The 19,978-nt window shown below is 41.4% G+C and overlaps 1 protein-coding gene across 1 annotated transcript in view; it reads right to left on the bottom strand.

Annotated features, from left to right (window-relative positions):
• MCTP2 (multiple C2 and transmembrane domain containing 2) overlaps nucleotides 1–19,978 on the bottom strand; it is a 381,280-nt gene that overhangs the window by 173,222 nt on the left and 188,080 nt on the right. The window contains exons 5-8 of the mRNA XM_089653100.1: nucleotides 17,962–18,104; nucleotides 11,300–11,376; nucleotides 4,171–4,282; nucleotides 1,729–1,767 (exon numbers count right to left, since the gene is read on the bottom strand). Of these exons, the coding sequence (XP_089509226.1) occupies nucleotides 1,729–1,767; nucleotides 4,171–4,282; nucleotides 11,300–11,376; nucleotides 17,962–18,104 (371 nt within the window). The remainder of the gene's footprint in view (nucleotides 1–1,728; nucleotides 1,768–4,170; nucleotides 4,283–11,299; nucleotides 11,377–17,961; nucleotides 18,105–19,978) is intronic.

Consider the following 19,978-nt stretch of genomic DNA (forward strand, 5'->3'; position numbering starts at 1 on the left):
ACCTCTAAAGTAAGAGTGAAGATCCCTGCTGACAAACCTCTAGGGTAGGGGTGGAGTTTCCTTCCGAGACATGTTTTAATGTGGAATTAAACTCTTTCAATCAACATTAACTATGTGTAATACTTATGCTGCTAGCTTTATTAAACAGATATGAAGATATATTATATTTACGTATCTTTTTTTACATTTCTACATTTTTACATTTCTTCAGTTGCTTCCTGGTTTCTGGTCTAGGCTAAAATGATGTCATACCCCTCAAGAGTTTTCACTGGCAATTTATTTTTTATTTCATCTAAAGGAGAGGGGCTTTCTCAGCTAACTATGAGCACCTGTCTGCATGCCTGAGCTAAGGACAGATGGATTCCAGACTGTAAATGCTTTATGAATGATGGACATGGCTAGAAATGCCAGGAGGGTGTTTTTCAAAGTGATTTCCGAACAAAATAAAGCATGGAGACATGGATGGATGGTGAGTTTGTTTTGAACATAAAAAACTAATTAAATTCCATTTTTGGTACGTGCTGCTCAGAGTTATGTTCTGCTTTAAAGTGGTTCTAAAGGCTCAAGAATTTTTACCTTCATGTATTCTATTCAAGATAGTAAAAAACCTGTGTGTAGCGGACCCCCAGCCCCCCCCCCCCCATCCTTACCTGAGCCCCCTCTGATCTAGTGACATTCTCAACAGCCTCTGCTGCCTGGGGACTCTTCCTCCTCATTGGCTGAGACAGCTGTCAGTCACAGCCAGTGAGCCAATGAGGAGAGAGTGGGGGTGGGGCCTAGCCACGGCTCTATGTGTTTTATGGACGCAAAGAGCAGCGGCTCGGGGAGGGACACATAGCGGTGCCCCCAGGGCAAGCAGCTTTCCCTGGGGGGCACTGTTTGAGGGGGAGGAGCCAGAAGTTCCGGAGGGGACCCAAAAAGAAGAGGAACAAGGCTGCTCTGTGCAAAATCACTGCATAGAGCAGGTAAGTATAGACATGTTTGTTATTAGGAAAAAAAAAAGCTTTAGTGTCACAGGGGTGGATATCCCTTCTGAGACACTTCTAGTGATGGTGTGGATAATCCTAACACACACCTTCAGGGTAGAAGTGGATAGCCCCACTGAGAAAGCTCTAGAGTACGGGTTGATATCCCTACTAACACACCTCTATGGTAGGGGCACCTATCCTGGATGATAAACTTCTAGGGTAGGGGGGATATCCATGCTGACAAACCTCAAGGGTAGGGGTAGATATCCTATCTGAGCATTGCTATGCACTGGTATTGTAAGCTGGAATCCCACTTGAACTTGTCACAGCCAAAAAAATGAGGCTATACTTTCAAAAATATTGTGCATTTCTGGCATTTAGGTACACAAGAACCCCACCCGTAAAGAAATAAATGTGTATTTGTCCCCACACCACCAAATGTCCCAATTTTGATCAAATAATCAATTTCCAATCTTAAGAACCAACCACAACTCTGCCAAGAGAAATAGTTTCTGCCAGAAAGTGGGCTACCTCCTTCCATTTTCTCCCTGTTTGTTTTAACTTCAATTTTAAACAACATGAGAAGTGTCATCACTTTATAGTTGATGCACAACCCTGAACTAGAAAGAGCTTCCACTGGTACAAAACGTTAATAGTAATTTATCAATGAAAGATTCTACAAAAATATTTAGTTTTATTTAAAAAAAGTTTGCTTAACAAGACAAGCTTCAGGTATACACCAGCAATATGTGCAATTTACCTTGGAAGCACCCAGTCTTCTTCGTGATGACCATCTCTGCTGCAAGAGAAGAAAAGGGGACATGAAAAGTTATTTTAAAAAACCTCCATGCACCATGAAGATCCAACTACCAAAAGTCAGTACAAACCGTTAAACTAAAACTAAAAAAAGGGGGTTGGACCCCCTTTCACCTTCAGAACTGCCTTAATTTTTCGTGGCATAAATTCAACAAGGTGTTCGAAAGATTCCTCAGAGTTTTTGGTCCATATTAACATAAGTTACTGTTGCCTTTCTATCATCTTAAACCAGTCTGCCCATTCTCTTCTGACACCAACAAGGCATTTTTGTCCACACAACTGCAGCTCACTGGATATTTTCTCTTTTTCAGACAAAGCTCTGTAAACCTAAAACCTGTAAACTCAGACTATCCTATCTGGCAGCAAAAACCATGTCACATTCAAAGTCACTTAAATCCCCTTTCTGATACTCGGTTTGAACTTCAGTAAGTCATCTTCACCACGTCTAGATGCCTAAATGCATTGAGTTACTGCCATTTGATTGGCTGATTAGAAAATTGTGTTACCAAGCAATTGGACAGGTGTACCTAATAAAGTGAGTTTTGTTTTTTGGGGTTTTTTTTTTTAACTGGAGTTACATGGTGCAGTGCTTGTTAAATCACTGTGAACAGAACAAGTGAATCATGAAGTCACAGAGCACAAAAAAGTGCACAAAGGTACAGCAATGGACCAACCTCGAAAGAGGAAGAACCTCGACCCCTTTGCCCCCGAGGTGCAAGGTTCTCAACAGGGGAAAGGTACTCTGGTCCACTTAGGTCAGTGCCAGGTGGTCCCCGCGACTTAGGAGCTTACTGGAGCCAGTCCTCCAAGTATTTGGTGAGGATTATTCTGAAGAGAGGACCCCCAATGAGAAGAAAAAAAAAAAAGACCCAAAGGTCACAGATCCTCTCCCTTAAAAACCTGTATCCTCCATCATGATAAATATGTGAAAAGTGCAGTACACAAGGCAGGCCTTCCGGACGGTATAAGAATTTCTCCAGACTAGCCACAAGGTCTTCCCAAGAGGTGAGTGCAAGAAAAGCAATAAGTGATGTGATCAAGTGCCAGTGAAACCCAAACCCATTTTATTTTTCTGGCACCCTTGAAATGCCACCCCCAATGAACACATTACTAGGGGCGCCTTGTGCTTCCAACAAGGAACTTATGAGATATCTGCGCTCAAGTACCTTGGTCTGTACAGCTTCTGTGGTCATTTATTTTATTTTACAATAATGAGAACATAATAGAAGGTGCTGGAACAAGTAAAGGTGGGCAGTGACACCTGAAAATCCTAGTACGACTGAAACGGAGGCAAGAATAATGGCAAGGAGATCTCAATGCTAGAATATCCAATAAATATAATGCCCCTTTACATCTATGTGGCCCATTCACTTGCCTCATGTTGCACGGTTATGTTACACAGAAAAAGTTCCACCTACACAATTTTTCCCACCACTACAAAACACAGTAGTGCATTACCATATGCTGCAATGTGTTGGTATGGCTTTCAAAATTAATAGTACTGCACCTTGGTTAACGTGTTTCCATGTGCTGCGGTAATGCAGAGTAAAATGCAGCTAAGGCAAGCCATAGATGATTTGATTTTCTGTCCTTCCACCGCAGGTGAAAGGAAAGAAAGCCACTCGATTCCCCCATAAACACAGTCAGTGTTGATGATAGAATACCTCCCGCAGTGCTATTGTGGTCTGCCAGTAGGAAACCTTACCAGCCTGCAAGACACAATGATTACTTCCGATAGGTGACTTGGGTACAACCATAGCTTGCCCATAGATTGACTGAAATCACTCCATCGAATTCGATCCATCTATGGCCAGCTTAAGTGAGCCCAAAAAGTCAGGGCCATCCGTTATCTTTTGAATGAACTGTCCCTTAACCCTTTGAGGACCGTAAGATTTTGGAAAGCCAAAAGAATACATTTTTTTGTTTTTAAAGTTCATACACTTCAGTTTCTGTAACTAAGCCATTTCATGAAATAATTGGCAAAAAGCTAGATCCATTTGTTGTTTGTTGATAAGAACTAATATTTTGACTAAAACCAAAAAAAAAAAAAAAGAGTTACGTTCTTAATCAAATGATACACGCAATTAAAAACATGGGACAAATACGTCCCTTGGTCCTCAAAGGGTTAAAGGTCGGAAGCTTCAGAGCAGTTGCAAATCGAGAGTTCCCGATGATATAAAACGTCAAAGAGAAAATCATCCACAAATCATAATTTAGCTAATTTCACCTTTTATCTGATCATTAGATACAGCTGAAGTGACTGTCCACAAGACAGGCCTCAGCTTTTAAAAAAAAACAAAAAAAAAAACACAAATTTATAAAAAAACTGAAGAAACCATCTACATTGGCAAAAAAACAAATGCATTGACCATGTGTAGACACCTACATTATTTTTTGCATCTCTTATCCTGATGGACAGACTGACATCTGCCACAATCACCCCCATGTCTTCCTCAAGGCTATTGGGATCTTCCAGCCGGAACACTTTTTCAGCAGTTCTACAAGAAATAAATAAAAAAACACCCAATCAGTAAATATCTGTATTTCACTTGGAATGTGGCAGATCATTTGAACAGCGAGTGGTTTCTGCCTCAGTTACACTGGCATATCAGAATATTTCATGCTCCATTGCTCAAAAAACAACTTTCACATTATTCTGACATACCGCAGCTCGGTAAACTTTATTGACAAACATAATGAAATTCCAATAGCGTATCATTATTCAAGTCCAAGACACCACAAAAGCCATCTGCCGAATGGGAGCCAAAGAGGTATTTTCAAGACTGTCAGTACTTCAATGGAAGCTCAAAATGCATCTCTTAGCAGATCTGCTGAAATGTTCCTCTTAGAGGATATAAATAAAATTTAGTGCTGACAAAGTATATGCGTACACAATGTAGAATCCTGCCAGTCAAGAATACCACTGCACTTAAAATACAGCCCCTTCCCAGTTAAACCCCCAGCATGTTAGGAGCTTTAAACTGATGATGGAATACTACCATTACTATGCCCGGACATATCTTCAGTGAAGAACAATACATATTAACCCCTTAAGCTATCCCCTAAGGTGGACATATACTTTTCTGGGATAACCCAAACTAAAAATGTCCCCTCATCCCAATTAACATCAAGAAAGATGTATATACTCAGGGTTTTTTTTTTTTTTTTTGTGGGAACATGGGGGAACGCAGTTCTGGCATCTCCACCACTGAATGTAATGGCAAGAGGTGCTGGGGTGTGCTGGAGGGTCTATTGATGCTGGGGAATTTATTGGTGCTGGGAGAGCCTATTGTTGTTAGTGGGGGAACTATTGTTGCTGGTGGTGGTTATATGTTGCTGGGGTGGTCAGTTGTTGCTGACAGGCATCTGCTGCTGAGGGAGGGGTCTATTATTGTTGGCTGATGAAGGGTCTATTGATTTTGACATCTGGGAGATCTGTTGTTGCTTGTGGGGGTCTATTGTTGCTGGTGGTGGTTTTATGTTGCTGGGTAGTCAGTTGTTGCTGACAGGCATCTGCTGTTGAGGGAGGGGTCTATTATTGTTGGCTGATGAAGGGTCTATTGATTTTGACATCTGGGTATCTATTGTTGCTTGTGGGGGTCTATTGTTGATGGGTTGGATCTATTGTTGCTGGTGGGTATTTTATTGCAGGGAGTCCATTGTTGCTGGCTGCAGGGGATCTAGTTTACAGTTTTTCTTGCTATCATTAACAAATTTCATACAAATTACTTAGTTCCACAAAATGATACTTGGTTCTGTATTTTGTAAAAAGAGCGGAACTGGGAGGTGGTTAGGAGGTGGAACAAAGGGACATGCTCAGAGCTGGTAGGGGGCGGAGACAAGTGTTACTCGGAAGGGGGGAGTACCTGCACCTATTTTCTGAGAAAAAAAGACCTGTATATACTTACCTATTTTCAGGACGCTCCAGTCGGTTACATGGTCCTGCCCTCTATGTCAGCCAGCGGTGGCTGCTGCTGGGGAGAGGAGGGAGCACTGACAATGGATGGGAAATTGAAGCCTATGGGTGACGTCACCGTTCCAGGCTTTACTAGCCCTTGGTGGAGCGTTCTCTCTTCTACCCCGCAGCCAGCCACTGGCTGATACAGGTGAGATTACATGACCGGACCAGAGCGGGCTGAGAATGGGTAAAGTATAGAGATCTTTCTCACACAGGTTAGCCAACATAGATGTTTGGAGTGGGGAGAGACCATTTTTAAGAGTAGTTCGGTTTTTCCCACAATACTACATTAAACAACCTTATCTTTCAGACAATGTGAGACAGGTCTATTGTCAACATACAGCAAGTACAGTACGCATTCCACAGCTGCTCTTTTGGTCCAACTCACCCATTGCATTGTACTAAGAAAGGCAGCCACCATATTACTGGTGGAACCACTGTGACAGCAACAGCCTAAAATCCCACCACTGCCATCAGAATGTGACCTTTGCACTTTCCAATCTGGCTCTGAGGAAGAGGCAAATCCTCGAAACGTGTTAGCCTGTTTGAAGTCCAGGGTTCCCACTGCGGACAGACACGTAGTGTGGATTGGACAGTGCGGTTCTTTCATGATGTGCCTTTGATATTATTGTCATTTGTGAGTACAATACCTATTATCTCTATCAATAAATGTTCTTTATCATCTCCAAAATACGTCCGTTCCTAACCCCGGAAACTACAAAGCAACTCATTCACTCCCTTATCATATCACGACTTGACTACTGTAACTCTCTCCTCACCAGCCTACCTCACCACAGGCTATCCCCACTTCAGTCTATCCTGAATACTGCGGCTAGACTCATCCACCTTACTAACCGCTCCGTATCTGCCACCCCTCTATGCCAATCCCTCCACTGGCTTCTGATTGCCCAACGGATAAAATGCAAAATGCTAACATTGACGTACAAAGCTGTCCATAACACTGCCCCAAACGACATCACCAACCTGATATCCAAATACCACCCAAAACGTACTCCCCGCTCCTCGCAAGACCTCCTACTCTCTAGTTCCCTGGTATCCTCCTCCCATACCCGTCTCCAGGACTTCTCCAGGGCTTCCCCTATCCTCTGGAACTCCCTACCCCAATCCATCAGACTATCACCTACTCTCCTCTCCTTTAGGCGCACCCTGAAAACCTACCTCTTCAGGGAAGCCTACCCCGCCCTCAGCTAATTGCCGATCTCCTCCACTCTTCCTACCACTCCATCCCCCACAGCTATTGTACCGTACCACTATCCCCTCCCTCCTAGATTGTAAGCTCCAAGGAGCAGGGCCCTCGAACCCCTCGTGCATCGCATTGTATTGTTATTGTACTGTCTCGTGTATTGTCTCCCGTTATATTGTAAAGCGCTGAGCAAACTGTTGGCGCTATATAAATACTGTATAATAATAATAATAAAGGTTATGCATTAGGCCTGTGTGCCCTCTGTTTGTTTTCTTTAATAAACACATGCAATGTTCACAGCTTCTTCAGTAACAATTCTGACTTTAAGAAGTGTCTAACATTCATGATCACGGGCGACAGAAAGGTAGCCACGTTTAAAATAGGGCAGCATTCTTCAAACAGGCAAGGATGCTTCAAGTTCTTATTTAGAGCTTTTAGAGAATCAGTTTAACAATGCTAAATATAATTTTAATTAAAAAAAAAAGAAAAATTATGCAATAAAATATTTACAGAAACACACGATGTTCACAGCATCTACTGTAGCAATTCTGACCTTAAGAAATGCCTAACATTCACTGTCACACCAGACAGGAAGATAACAGAGTTTAAAAGAGGGTAGCATTCTTTGAAGAGGCAGGGAGAATTAAATTTCATATTTAGCGCATTTACAGAATCAATTAAATTATAAATATAATTTTAACGAAAAAAAAAGAAAAATGTTGCAACAATTATTTGCAGAAACATATATTACAAAATAGACAATAGCAACATAAACAGGATTAAAAGTAAAAGGTAATTACAATTTTCCTGGATTTTTGTTCCTGTGCAGAGTTCAATTTAATTAAGAGTAGTCTGATCTGGTGTATCAGAGTCCCTGGCGCTAAAGAATCAATCTCAGCATTCATGCAAAGTTTCAAGAGAAAATCTGAGCAATGTTAGATGCCAATTGCAACAGCTTTTTGTAAACTCTCTAGAAAGTGTCCCTGAGACAAACCCCACCCAATCAAGAGAGCTGAGGGGTATGGTGTAAGAGTGCTGACTGAAGCTTTTATGATATTTTAGCAGACACCCAATGCCAGTTTTTTTACCTGTATCAATATTTCTGACAACCAATGTATTGTTGAAGAGAATGAAATCACAGTTTGATAGATACCCAATATGATATTGATTTTGTGTACTCTCCCCAGGAGGTGTAAGGTGTCCCATCAGCTTTCTTCACCTTGTAATATAGGGGTATTTGGTAACTAACTAGTGGCCATTTTCCCATAAATTTTAGTAGACACTTGTTATGAATGTAATCTCATCATAACCAGGATTATGGAATGGGTAGCATTTGAGAACTTGGAGAAATTAAAAAAAAAAAAAAGGCAGTTTTAGGTGAAGCAGAGCTTAACTCCAAATGCATTCTGCTTCCATATAATTTTACCGGCCTTAGGTTGTAAATACTGCTAAAATAACAAACATGTTATACTTGCCTGTTTTGCACAGAGCAGACCTGAACCTTCTTCTCTGGGTTCCACCTCCAGGGATCTTGGCTCCTCCTCTTCTCTGTGCTCCATCATGAGAAGATGTTTCCTATGGGTGCACACCTGTGGCTGGCCCCCCTTAGAGCTGGGCTATGTGCATTTATAGACACACAACGCAGCTCAGCTCCAACCCTCAGTTGATAGGATTTGATTGACATCAGCAGGAACCAATGGCTTCCACTGCTGTCTCTGAGCCAGTGAGAGGGGAGAGAGAGAACCAGCGCTGCTGCAGACAGACACAGCGCTGGATCAAAACAGGTAAGTATTTAGGGAGGGAAACAACTAGTGGAAGGGTTTTTTTTTTTTACCTTAATGCAGGTAGTGCATTAGGGTAAAAAACACTTTTGGCTTTAGAACCCCTTTAACTGAGGTTCATGGCTGCTTTTCGTGTTCTGGTTCGACAGACTTCTGCTAAGTCTGGCTTCTGATGGGGGCTTAATTAGAAGTCTTCTGAGTGTTTGCAGCTCCTTCCAAGTAATCTTTATACATTTCAACCTGCGCTGGGTAATGTTTACTGCGGGGTGTTCAATTTTAGTTCCAACATTTTATTGTGGCTATGACAATTAAAAACAGCCTAGTTACAGTATGTATATAGCGTGCATGAACAAGGACACTTGTGTAGCCATGAATGTGAACATGCTATTATGGGGAAGCTTGTCAAAAATGTTATTGGCTAATGTGACATGAGTCACTTTGGGTGGGGGGCCCATGGAACCCAACTCACTTTGGAGAGGTGGGGAGACCCCTGTCTCAGCTCCCCATATCCCTCTTATGTGAAAATCACCCTGTGTCTGTTAGGGGTACAAGGTGATCTGTCCTAATATTGGGGGGCTTTGTATCAGACTGTGTAGACATGTTTAGGAGATAGGTGGGGGGGGGTGTTGATTGTTTAATGTTATTTGGCTGCATCCCATTGTTCTGTTGTTTGGGAACAAACTATTATGGGATGTAGGTGTTTATGTGTATTAGCTTGGTGTGGGGGGGGGGGGGTGTCTCCAGCAGCCCTCCCTCCTGATGGGACTGTCTGCTGGTGTGAAGTTTGAATACCTGTTTGCCTCTTGTTACTAAATGTAGATTGCCCCGCCCTGTGACATTATGCAGGGAGGGGGGACTGTCTATATGTCTTGTCTCCGTGTTCAAATAAGTAGTATACCTCCTGGTTTACTTCAAGACTGGTGTTGTCTAGTCTTGTATGGTCGGCTGTGGTGTCTGTTGTCAGTATTCGGATGAAAAAGCGGTATACTAAGGAAAGTACTCAAGCGCAGTCTGGGTCAGTTCAGTTACAGCTAGGATGTTGTAACACACAGTATGGTCACATGTTCGCAAATCACATGTATGGACCTGGCCTAAACAATGGGCTGACATAAATCATGATAGGTCCATGTAGGCATGTAATCATCACCAACTACAGCAACCCCTCAAATCCAAAGAACTGGTGTACTGTGCCTGTCTATACTTTTGATGTGAACACTTTTTTAATGTAAAGTAAACAAATATAGTTGGACTAAAAACATGCTAAAACCAAACTGATAACATTCCCTTCTTCTCTCATGCCTCCTCCATGACTTTTCCATCACAATCAGCAATGCAACTATCAGTCTCTCTCCTCACAACAGTGTACTAGGTGTAATCCTAGACTCTGACCTGTCCTTTCTGCCCAAAATCCAATCGAAGTCAAAAGCTTATAGAATTCACCTCCATAACATCTCTAAAATGTACCCCTTTTAACTAATGAAACCACCAAGCTACTCATTCACTCCCTTGTTATCTCTTGCAACTCCCTCCTCATAGGCCTACCTTTCTATAGGCTATCCCCACTTCCGTCTATCATGAATGCTGCTGTCAAACTGATCTACCTTATAGCTCAGTATCTGACACCCCTCTCTGCCAATCTCTTCACTGACTTCTGCTTGCCCAGCAAATTAAATTCAAAGTACTAACAATAACATACAAAGCCATTCCCAACTCTGTCCCCAACTACATCACCGATCTTGTCTCCAAATATCACCCAAACTGTCCTCTCCATTCCTCTCCAGACCTCCTGCTCTCAAGTTTCCTTGTCTCCTCCTTCCATCCTCGTCTCCAGGACTTCTCCAGAGCCTCTCCCATCCTCTGGAACTTTCTACCTCAGTCTGTCTGGTTATCTCCTACTCTGGCTGCCTTTTGGAGATCCTTGAAACTCATCTCTTGAGGAAGGCCTATCACGACTCCAACTAACTGAACTTTTATCACTTCCATCAGCTCATTCCCCAGAGTTATCACCACTTGCCCCACCCTATTAGAATGTAAGCTGTTATGAGCAGGGCACTCCCAACACTCGTTTATTTTACTGTATTGTAACTACTGTCACCCTTTATATTGTAAAGCACTGCACAAACTTTTTGCTCCATACAAATCCTGTATTATAATAATAATAATTCTCTTTTGGGTATATTTATCATTGTTATATGCAACATAATAAACATGGAAGGACACTAGAGTGTAAAATTTAACTTCCTACTGTAAAGGAAGTTTTAGTTTCCTACTGTAAAGTAAAGATTTGGTTTGATGAGGGACCTCCAATTTTGATGATGAGGTATCTCCAGGTTCTTCCTGCCCGTTCTTCTACAGACAGGGGCAGCAGAGAGGAGATACTACCAGAGAAACCTCTTATGTGCACATTAGGCCTGCACAGAGATTACACGCTTCACTGGTTTATTCACTTCCCAGAACAGAATAAATCTAGATAAATTCACACATACAAAAATAAGCAAACATAGTAGATGGATATTAATGTACATTGCAATGTTATCTCAAACACACCAAAGTTGATTATTTTATAACTTACTTGTTTAGTTCAAGCTCTTGAAGATCTAGAAAAGCTGATCCCATAAAGTCATCCGTTGTGAAATCTCGATCATAAACCTTGAAGATAATACAAAAACAATTACACTGTATGTAAAACAGCTAAATTCTCCTCCTATAATAAAAAGAATGTTTTCATTTTTAATTAAAAAGGTACTTCTGATTTTCCTTGTGTGACCTAAATTAGTTAACCATTTGAAAAGCAGGCCTATTCCAACACTTTTTGTTTACAAGTAAAAGTTTTGCTAGAAAATTACTTAGAACACCCAAACATTATAAATTTTTTAGCAGTGGCACTAGAGAATAAAATAGTGGACAATGCAATTTTTTATGTCACACGGTATATATATATATATATATATATATATATATATATATATATATATAGATAGATAGATAGATAGATAGATATAGATAGATATAGATAGATATATATAGATAGATATATATAGATAGATAGATAGATAGATCTATATATATTTTTTTTATATTTTTACATAATATATAACCCAATGTTTTGGTGAAATATAAAAGATGATGTAGAAGTACATAGATACCGATCATATCTTGCATTAAACTCGTGGAATGGCGACAAGATACTCACAAATCTCCATAGGTGACGCTCTAAAATTGTTTACAGGTAAGCAGTTTAGAGTTGCAGAGGAGGACTAGCACTAGAATTATTGCTCTCGATATACCGTTTTCGGTGATACCTCACATGTGTGATGTGAACATAGTTTACATATGTGTGTGTGACCTACGTATGTGTTTGCTTCTGCAGGTGTTTTAAATTATTTAAATTTTTAATATTATTATTATATTTATACTGTTGGCATTTTTTTATTTTTTGGGGGGCTTTTAACACTTTTATTCCTACAGTCTACAAGACCCCAGACCTCTCCTCTACCCCAGAAAGCTGAGATAAAAAAGAAAAAAACATTGATTTCATGTTTTACAAAAAAAAGTCAGTGTTTACATTTGCCAGAACTGGAAGAGACGTCATGACGTCGCCTCTGGACTGCTAGACCATAGAGATGACCGGGGACCTTTCAGTCCCTGGCCAGTGCTATGATAACCCAGCGGCAGCGCTGGATCGGATACCTGGCTCCCCAATCACACAAGAGAGCTTGGAGAAGCGCCGGAGGGCGAAAGGGGGGGGGGGCAGAAGCGTATTTACAGCAAGGCAAAAAAGGTGTTTACCTTGGGCAGCATTTTTCAGGGGGGCAGCGCCGCCGCCCAGAAAAAGAGACTCATGTAGCAGGGGAAAGAAGATGGAGACAAGGGGAGGCACTGCCTGAGCTCTGCCATGGGAGCCAAGAGAGGCTGTGTGCTTCTGGAGGGTGTAGGTAGAGGTCAACTCTTCTTACCAAACAAGGGAGACACTGACTGGGGATGGCTGGCTGCTTTCATTGCAGAGACGTGCAGGTGAGTGCTGGAAGAACGCATCTCTCTGTCTATGGCTTCAGGGATGGTCGGCTGCTTTTTCTCTCTCTCTCCCCTCTTTTTTTTTTTTTTTATTTGGGTAGGAGAGCACCTGATTATGGTGTTGCCTAGGATAATCCCGACATCTAAAAACGCAATCCAGCAGCTAATCAGCAGCTAGGATTGCTTTTAGATGAAAAAGCATCGCTGGCTGAAAACAAAAAAAAAAAAAAACACCAGGGTTACGGCATACACTTGCCGACATAACCCTGGTACAACCACTTGAATCCAATCATGTACCTGTTCATGATTTGGCATCAAGTGGTTAAATTAAATGTAATTTAAATTAAATACATTATTAAATTTCATTTAAATGAAGTACATTTCCAGGACAAATTAAGCTTTCTTGGAGATACTGTCCTGCAAAAAACTGTCATTTCTATGCACTCTATAGGACAATAAAACGTAACATATCTGAAAAAATTGCTTTTCTAATTTTACAATTATTTTTTTAAAACAACGAATGTCACTATAGACGAAACGTGTACATTTTTGTTTGCAAATCTGTCCCATTTGTAATGACACATGGTCTTCAAGCACACGGGACATTTTTACAGCAGCTGTTTTTGGCTTTTGACATTTTTTTCTACAGCCAATAAACCCCTCAGCATGTTATCCTATGTGTCCATACACACAGACTGTAATCAACGTTTTTTGGCTGGGGCGTGTTTCGGCTGTAAAAAACTCAGAACTAGTGGGTTTCTAGAGGCGATTTTTAGCTGTAAAAAAGCTCTAACACTGAAAAACACAGCAAAACGTGGTAAAATGCCGTAAATCGTGGCGAACCAGCGTTTTTGGACTTTTTGTGACCCAAAAAAAAATTTGGTAAAAAACAAACTCTAAAAAACGCAAACACGAAAAAACGCGGCAAAACACTAATACAAAAACACTCAAAAAAGCTGAAAAACTCATGTTTTTAACGTGACTTTACACAGCTAACGTTACCAGTGTTATAAAAACGCCCCGTGTGCATGGAGCCTAAAAACGGCATGGAGAAGTTATTTTCAAAGTAAATAAAGTAATTTCCCCCCCCATTTCTTAAATGCAACATTAAAAAAATATACACAGGAAGCAGAGAATGCCTATGTAATACAATGCAGCTGCCACCATAAACATTTACTAACTACACAAAGATATAGAGTTTGCAAAACATTAACCCACAACAATTATTGATACAAAAAAAAGACATTAGTATGCCTATGCTGGAAAAAAATGGTGCAAACATGTTGAAGCAAAGACGAAAGATGTACCTCCTTAAAGTGGACCCTCACCCTAAAGTTATGTTGCCTCTTCCAGCCTCCCTCTCATACAACTAGACTTTTTTTTTTAACTAAAGTGGTTCTAAAAGGTACAAGGTTCTTACTTTAATGCGTTCTATGCATTAAAGAAAAAAAAAAAAAAAAAAAAAAAAACTTCTGATGCTCCAGCCCCCTAAAAACTTACCTGAGCCCCATCTAAATCCAGTCTTGTGCACGAGCGTAGTGGCCTTCTTAGCTCTCTGTCTTCTCATCGGACAAACAGGCAGCAACGGGAGCCATTGGCCAGCCAGTGAGAAGGGGTGGACGGGGTTCAGCCATGCTCTCTGTGCCAATGGGGAGCACTTGGTATGGGATGGAGCCAGGTACGTCTGCGGGGGGGGGGGCACACCAGAAGAGGATGATCAGGGCTGCTCTGTGCAAAACCATCACATGCGCCCTATGTGTGCATCTCAGGCAAGCTGCGCATGCGCTGGTTTCCCCCGAGCATCTGTGGTTTCTGTGCATGCACAAATAAAGCAATCAAGAACATCCCAGACCTCCTCTGCCTTTGTGCATATGCAGATCACCTGCTGCACATGTGGAGATGCACTAGCGGTGCTGGGGGGGGGGGGGGGCGGAAACGGAATTACTGAAGTTCCGCTTTAAGAAGTCTTCAATAAGTAAATCTTGCAAACCCGAAAAGTTCTGGCATCTCTCAGGGAATATCATGGAAGGCAGTTATGTATGTTTCAGCAGCTCCTAGCTTGTATTCATTTTTTTATTGCTGCTACAGATCACATGCATGCTATACACTCAGCACGATAAGGGGTCTAAAAGTAGAACTAAAGGCAAAACATTTCTATTGAGTTTTGGAGTGAAGAGAGATTAGAACCCGTCAGGTTTTTATTGAGGTCTTCGACCCCAGTTAGGGAGATTTACCCCCTCTATTTGTCCTGTTTACCATTATCATTGAAAGTGGAAGAAAATCCCAAATTTTGAGTTGTCACCAGAACTAGGAATAGAGGGGAACTCTTCCAATGGGGACACTAGTTCTAGTGACAACTAGGTATTCCCGTACTTTAAAGGGATTTCCACTCACTTCCAGTTTGGCTATGAAACAGAAAGTGAAGAGAAATCGCCCCAATGAAATAAAAAGCTGGCAGGGGTTAAAACCCTCTCTTTCTCTATCCAAAATGAAAAAAAAAAAAATTTCAAGTTTCAGTTTGAGGTAGATTTACATCTGTAAGGAATGACAGATTTCATCTACACTTGTAAGATTCAGATCTGCCGGCATGGACATGCAGAGGCGAAGTTGTTTTAGCCACTCCAGAAGGTTTTATCCCCTTCATGACTAGGCCATTTTTTCCTATTTAGCACTGCGCTACTTCAACTGGCAATTGCGGTCATGCAACATGTAATTGCGGTCATGCAACATGTAATTGCGGTCATGCAACACATAATTGCGGTCATGCAACACATAATTGCGGTCATGCAACACTGTAGCCAAATGAAATTTATATAATTTTGTTTTGCACAAATACAGCTTTCTTTTGGCGGTATTTGATCACCATTTGGGATTTTTTTTTGCAATATAAAATGAAAAGTTTGAAGAAACAAACCAAAACAATATTTTTTACTTTCTACAATAAAAGCATAAAATAAAAAAATCCCAATAAGTGTCTATTGATTGGTTTGCATGAAAGTTATAGTATCTACAAACTAAGGAATATATATAGGAACTTTTCTTTATTTCATTTTTTATACTAGTAATGGCGGTGATCAGCAACTTATAATGGGACTGCGATGGTGCGGCGGACAAGCTGACACTAACTGACACTGAGGGGAATGGACATCAATACAGTGATCAGTGATAATACTATACACTGTCACTGTACTAATGACACTGGCTGGGAAGGGACGATCAATGTGTGTCTAACAATGTGTAATGTGTGCTGCTTTTACTAACTGATCTCTTTGTTTCTCAGCCCTGCTTTGCAGGGATGAGGAACCGAGAGATTATTCCCTCTTTACAGAGCCCTCTGTTGATTGTCACAGTGATCTGGGCTGTGATTAGACACAGCTGATCAGCAGGTCCCACCCATTCCTAACCCCAGAAACCACTAAACAGCTCATCCACTCCCTCATCATATCACGACCTGACCACTGCAACTCCCTCCTCACTGGCCTGCCTCGCCGCTGGCTATCCCCGCTTCAGTCGATCCGGAATACGGCAGCCAGACTCATTCACCTTTCCAACCGCTCCATCTCCGCCACCCCCCTCTGCCAATCCCTCCACTGGCTTCCGATTGTGCAACGGATCAAATTCAAAATCCTAACACTGACGTACAAAGCTGTCCACCATACTGCCCCGAACTACATCATTGACCTAATATCCAAGTACCGCCCAACACGCACACTCCGCTCCTCACAAGATCTCCTTCTCTCTAGTTCCCTGGTCTCCTCCTCCCATGTCCGCCTCCAGGACTTCTCCAGGGTGTCACCCATCCTCTGGAACTCCCTGCCCAAACCCATCAGATTATCACCTACTCTCCTCTCCTTTAGGCGCACCCTGAAAACCCATCTCTTCAGGGAAGCCTACCCCACCCCCTGCTAATTTGCCGACCTCCTCCACTCTTCCTACCACTCCATCCCCCACAGCTATCTCCTCCTGTACCACTATCCCCTCCCTCCTAGATTGTAAGCTCGAAAGAGCAGGGCCCTCGATCCCCTCATGTTTTGCATTGTATTGGTATTGTTCTGTCACATGTTCTGTCCCCCTTTGTAATGTACAGCGCTGAGCGAACTATTGGCGCTTTATAAATACTGTATAATAATAATAATATAATAATAATTGGACGGGACCTGCTGACAGACTCCCACTGTGTACAATCACAGTGGTGTCAATGGGTGGGCCCCGCATGTGCGCTCCCTAAACCAGGAAGCAGGCAGCAAGGTAGCAGTACGTTGCTTTGCCTGCACAGGGTGCCTGTCCGCAGTACATTGCAAACGGGTGGTCTGGAAATGGTTACAGTGGCAAAAGACCCTACTTTTGTACCGACCCCATTGTAAATGCTTGAAATGTGTACAGCACTCCTTGAAAGTACCTTTAAAATCTTAAGTTGTGCTGTTTAGTAGATGTAGATGTTGACAATGGCCAATGATGTGACACACACATGGGTAGCGCCTCTACATTTCACGGCATACTGCCTGTGATGGTGACTCAAAAGCGCATGCACCAATGTGACGTTTTCATGGCCTGGGCATTCAAATGGCTGAAGAGCACAAACCCAAAGGAAGACCGGGCGAAGATGGAAGCACCAGGAGTGGTGGCGGCTCAGCAATTAATTTGATAGGCAAGTCTGTCAATGTGCTAATATGCTGTACTTACTACCACATGATGGTATAACCACCTGGGCCCATTTAATAAAAAAAGCAGGGTGTAATAATGTTTTGGGAGGCAGTAAGAAATAATGAAGCACAAACATACAGCAACCTGGTGGCTTCGATGCTGATGGGTGTCGGCATCTAACAGGACTTGTCCTTCTGCTGAAAATGACTATCAGAAAGAATAGGGAGCCACACACCAGCTGCCAGCCCAATCACGTGTAGAAAAAGGGATTCAGTTTGTCTCCTCCCAGGCCGCTGATGCATTTCACCCTCCTATGGGTTTAGTTAAAGAGGTCCTCTATGTCTAAGCCTGTGGAAGGGTAAAACGCATCCCAGGGGTGTGACTTCAGAGGAGACAAGCTGAATCCATTTTCTGGCTGCTTCCTATTCTTTTAGATACTTGCTTTAGGAGATTCTGTTAGATTCTGTTGAAGGGACAGTTTAGATATTACTAACTTTTCCTGAAGTACGAACCTTCAGGGTGATCACATTCATAAAAATGTGACACATAAAAAAATACTATAGTTAATAAAATCACCTTAATATGGAGCTTTTGATCAAGATTCTGAATAGGCAATACGAAAACTTCATCCCACATCGGATTCAGGTTCTTGTAGACAACTTTGCTTTTATATAAGGTCTTCTTGTTTAGTTTGAACTTCACATAAGGATCGCTGGTACCTGTGGAGGACAGGACAAGATCAGTACCACAAATCAGTACATTACTGGGCTTATTTAGGTAGCCCATAAAAAACGGAACTACTCTATGGCTGATGCAGACATCAACCGGCAGGCCTCATTAACGTGGGTGTTTTGAAGTGTACACCTGATTGCCATTGTGTTTAGACATGTGCGGTTCGTTTCATTCCAAATCTAAGTTTGGACGAAGTTTTCGTTATTTGAAGATTCGGATTTATCGACATTACAATAGTAACGACTTTAAACAAATCTGAAATAACAAAACAAAATTTTGTCTGAAATTCTAATTGAATTAAAATACAAAATTAAATTCGCAAACAAGAATAGAATAAAATAGAATTGAAAAATAAAAGGAATATAAAATAATAGAATAGAAAATAAAAGAATAATATAGAAAAGAATAGAATAGAATATAAAACAATAGAATATAAAACAATAGCGTAAAACAGAACAGAAAATAAAATAGAAGAAAACAGAATAAATTAGAATAGATAAGAATTGGATAGAAAATAGAATAAAATACAACCAAATAGAAAATAAAGGAATAGAACTGAAAATAAAAGAATAGATTGGAATAGAATAGAAAAATATAATAGAATAGAATAAAAAATATATAGAAGTCTACCGAAATTCAAATTTCAAATAGTAGAAATTCTAATTCAAATAGAATAGATAAGAATAGAAAAGAAAGAATAAAAAAAGAATAGAACAGAAAAGAATAGGAGAAAAGAATAGAAAAAAACAAATAGAATAGGAAATAGAATAGAAAAGAAACAGAATACAAGTCTTCCAAAATTTGGATTTGGAATTTTGAATTCTATACTTTTCAAATTTAATTCAATTTGACCAAATTCAGAAACTTTATATTGAATTCTGAAAACAAATTTAGTAAATTTAGCTAACTGAAACAAATTTAAATAACGAATCAAAACACATTTTTTAATTCAGCACGTCTAGTCGTGTTTCACATGGACACAGCCGCCATTCCTCAGTTGACATCCATGTGTGTGTGCTGGTCCCCTAAACCCAATTGTCACAAATGGGACTGCCTGCTCCAGAATACATGGAATACTTGTGCATCCTGTGCAGGCAAAACATGACTCCACATAGGTGTACACGTAAGTATGTCTGTCTGAATGAGGCCAAATTCATTTTTTTAATACCCTGACATCAATAGACTGAGACAGTGGCATCCTGAAGCAGGTGTGTGTGGGGGGGGGGGGAGGGGGTGACACCTACCGCACGGGGTGACACCGGACCCGCTCCACGAAAAAGTTAAGTTGTAAAGCAAGCCGACAATCCCTGCAAAATGGATCGGATCTGCGAATTGAGCATAATGGATTGGACTCCATTATGCTCCCCAATCCGCAGATCCGATCCATCCTGCGGGGATTGTCGGCTTTCTTTACAACTTACCATTTGTGGAGCGGGTCCGGTGTCACCCCGTGCGGTAGGTGTCACCCCCTCCCCCCCCCCCCCCACACACACCTGCTTCAGGATGCCACTGTCTCAGTCTATTGATGTCAGGTTGAATGCCGACGATCCCCGCAGGATGGATCGGATCTGCGGATTGGGGAGCATAATGGAGTCCGATCCATTATGCTCAATTCGCAGATCCGATCCATGCTGCGGGGATCGTCGGAGGGGGTGTCACCAAGTGTTATCATACCGGGTGACACCAACCCTAGGGACGTCCCTGGACTGAGATATACATGGTAGCTCTGGGTTATTATATCCTTCATACAAAGGCTTGAGACAGTTCAAAGTGCAATTATGTTGTTCAAACATAATGCACATACATGAGATAAAAATGTATGATTGAGAGATTTAAAACTCTGTAAAAGGAAAAAAAACAG

Source organism: Staurois parvus, unplaced genomic scaffold (assembly GCF_062004578.1).
Source record: "Staurois parvus isolate SC_StPar_1 unplaced genomic scaffold, SC_StPar_1.0 ptg000698l, whole genome shotgun sequence".
In the NCBI taxonomy this organism is placed as follows: domain Eukaryota; kingdom Metazoa; phylum Chordata; class Amphibia; order Anura; family Ranidae; genus Staurois; species Staurois parvus.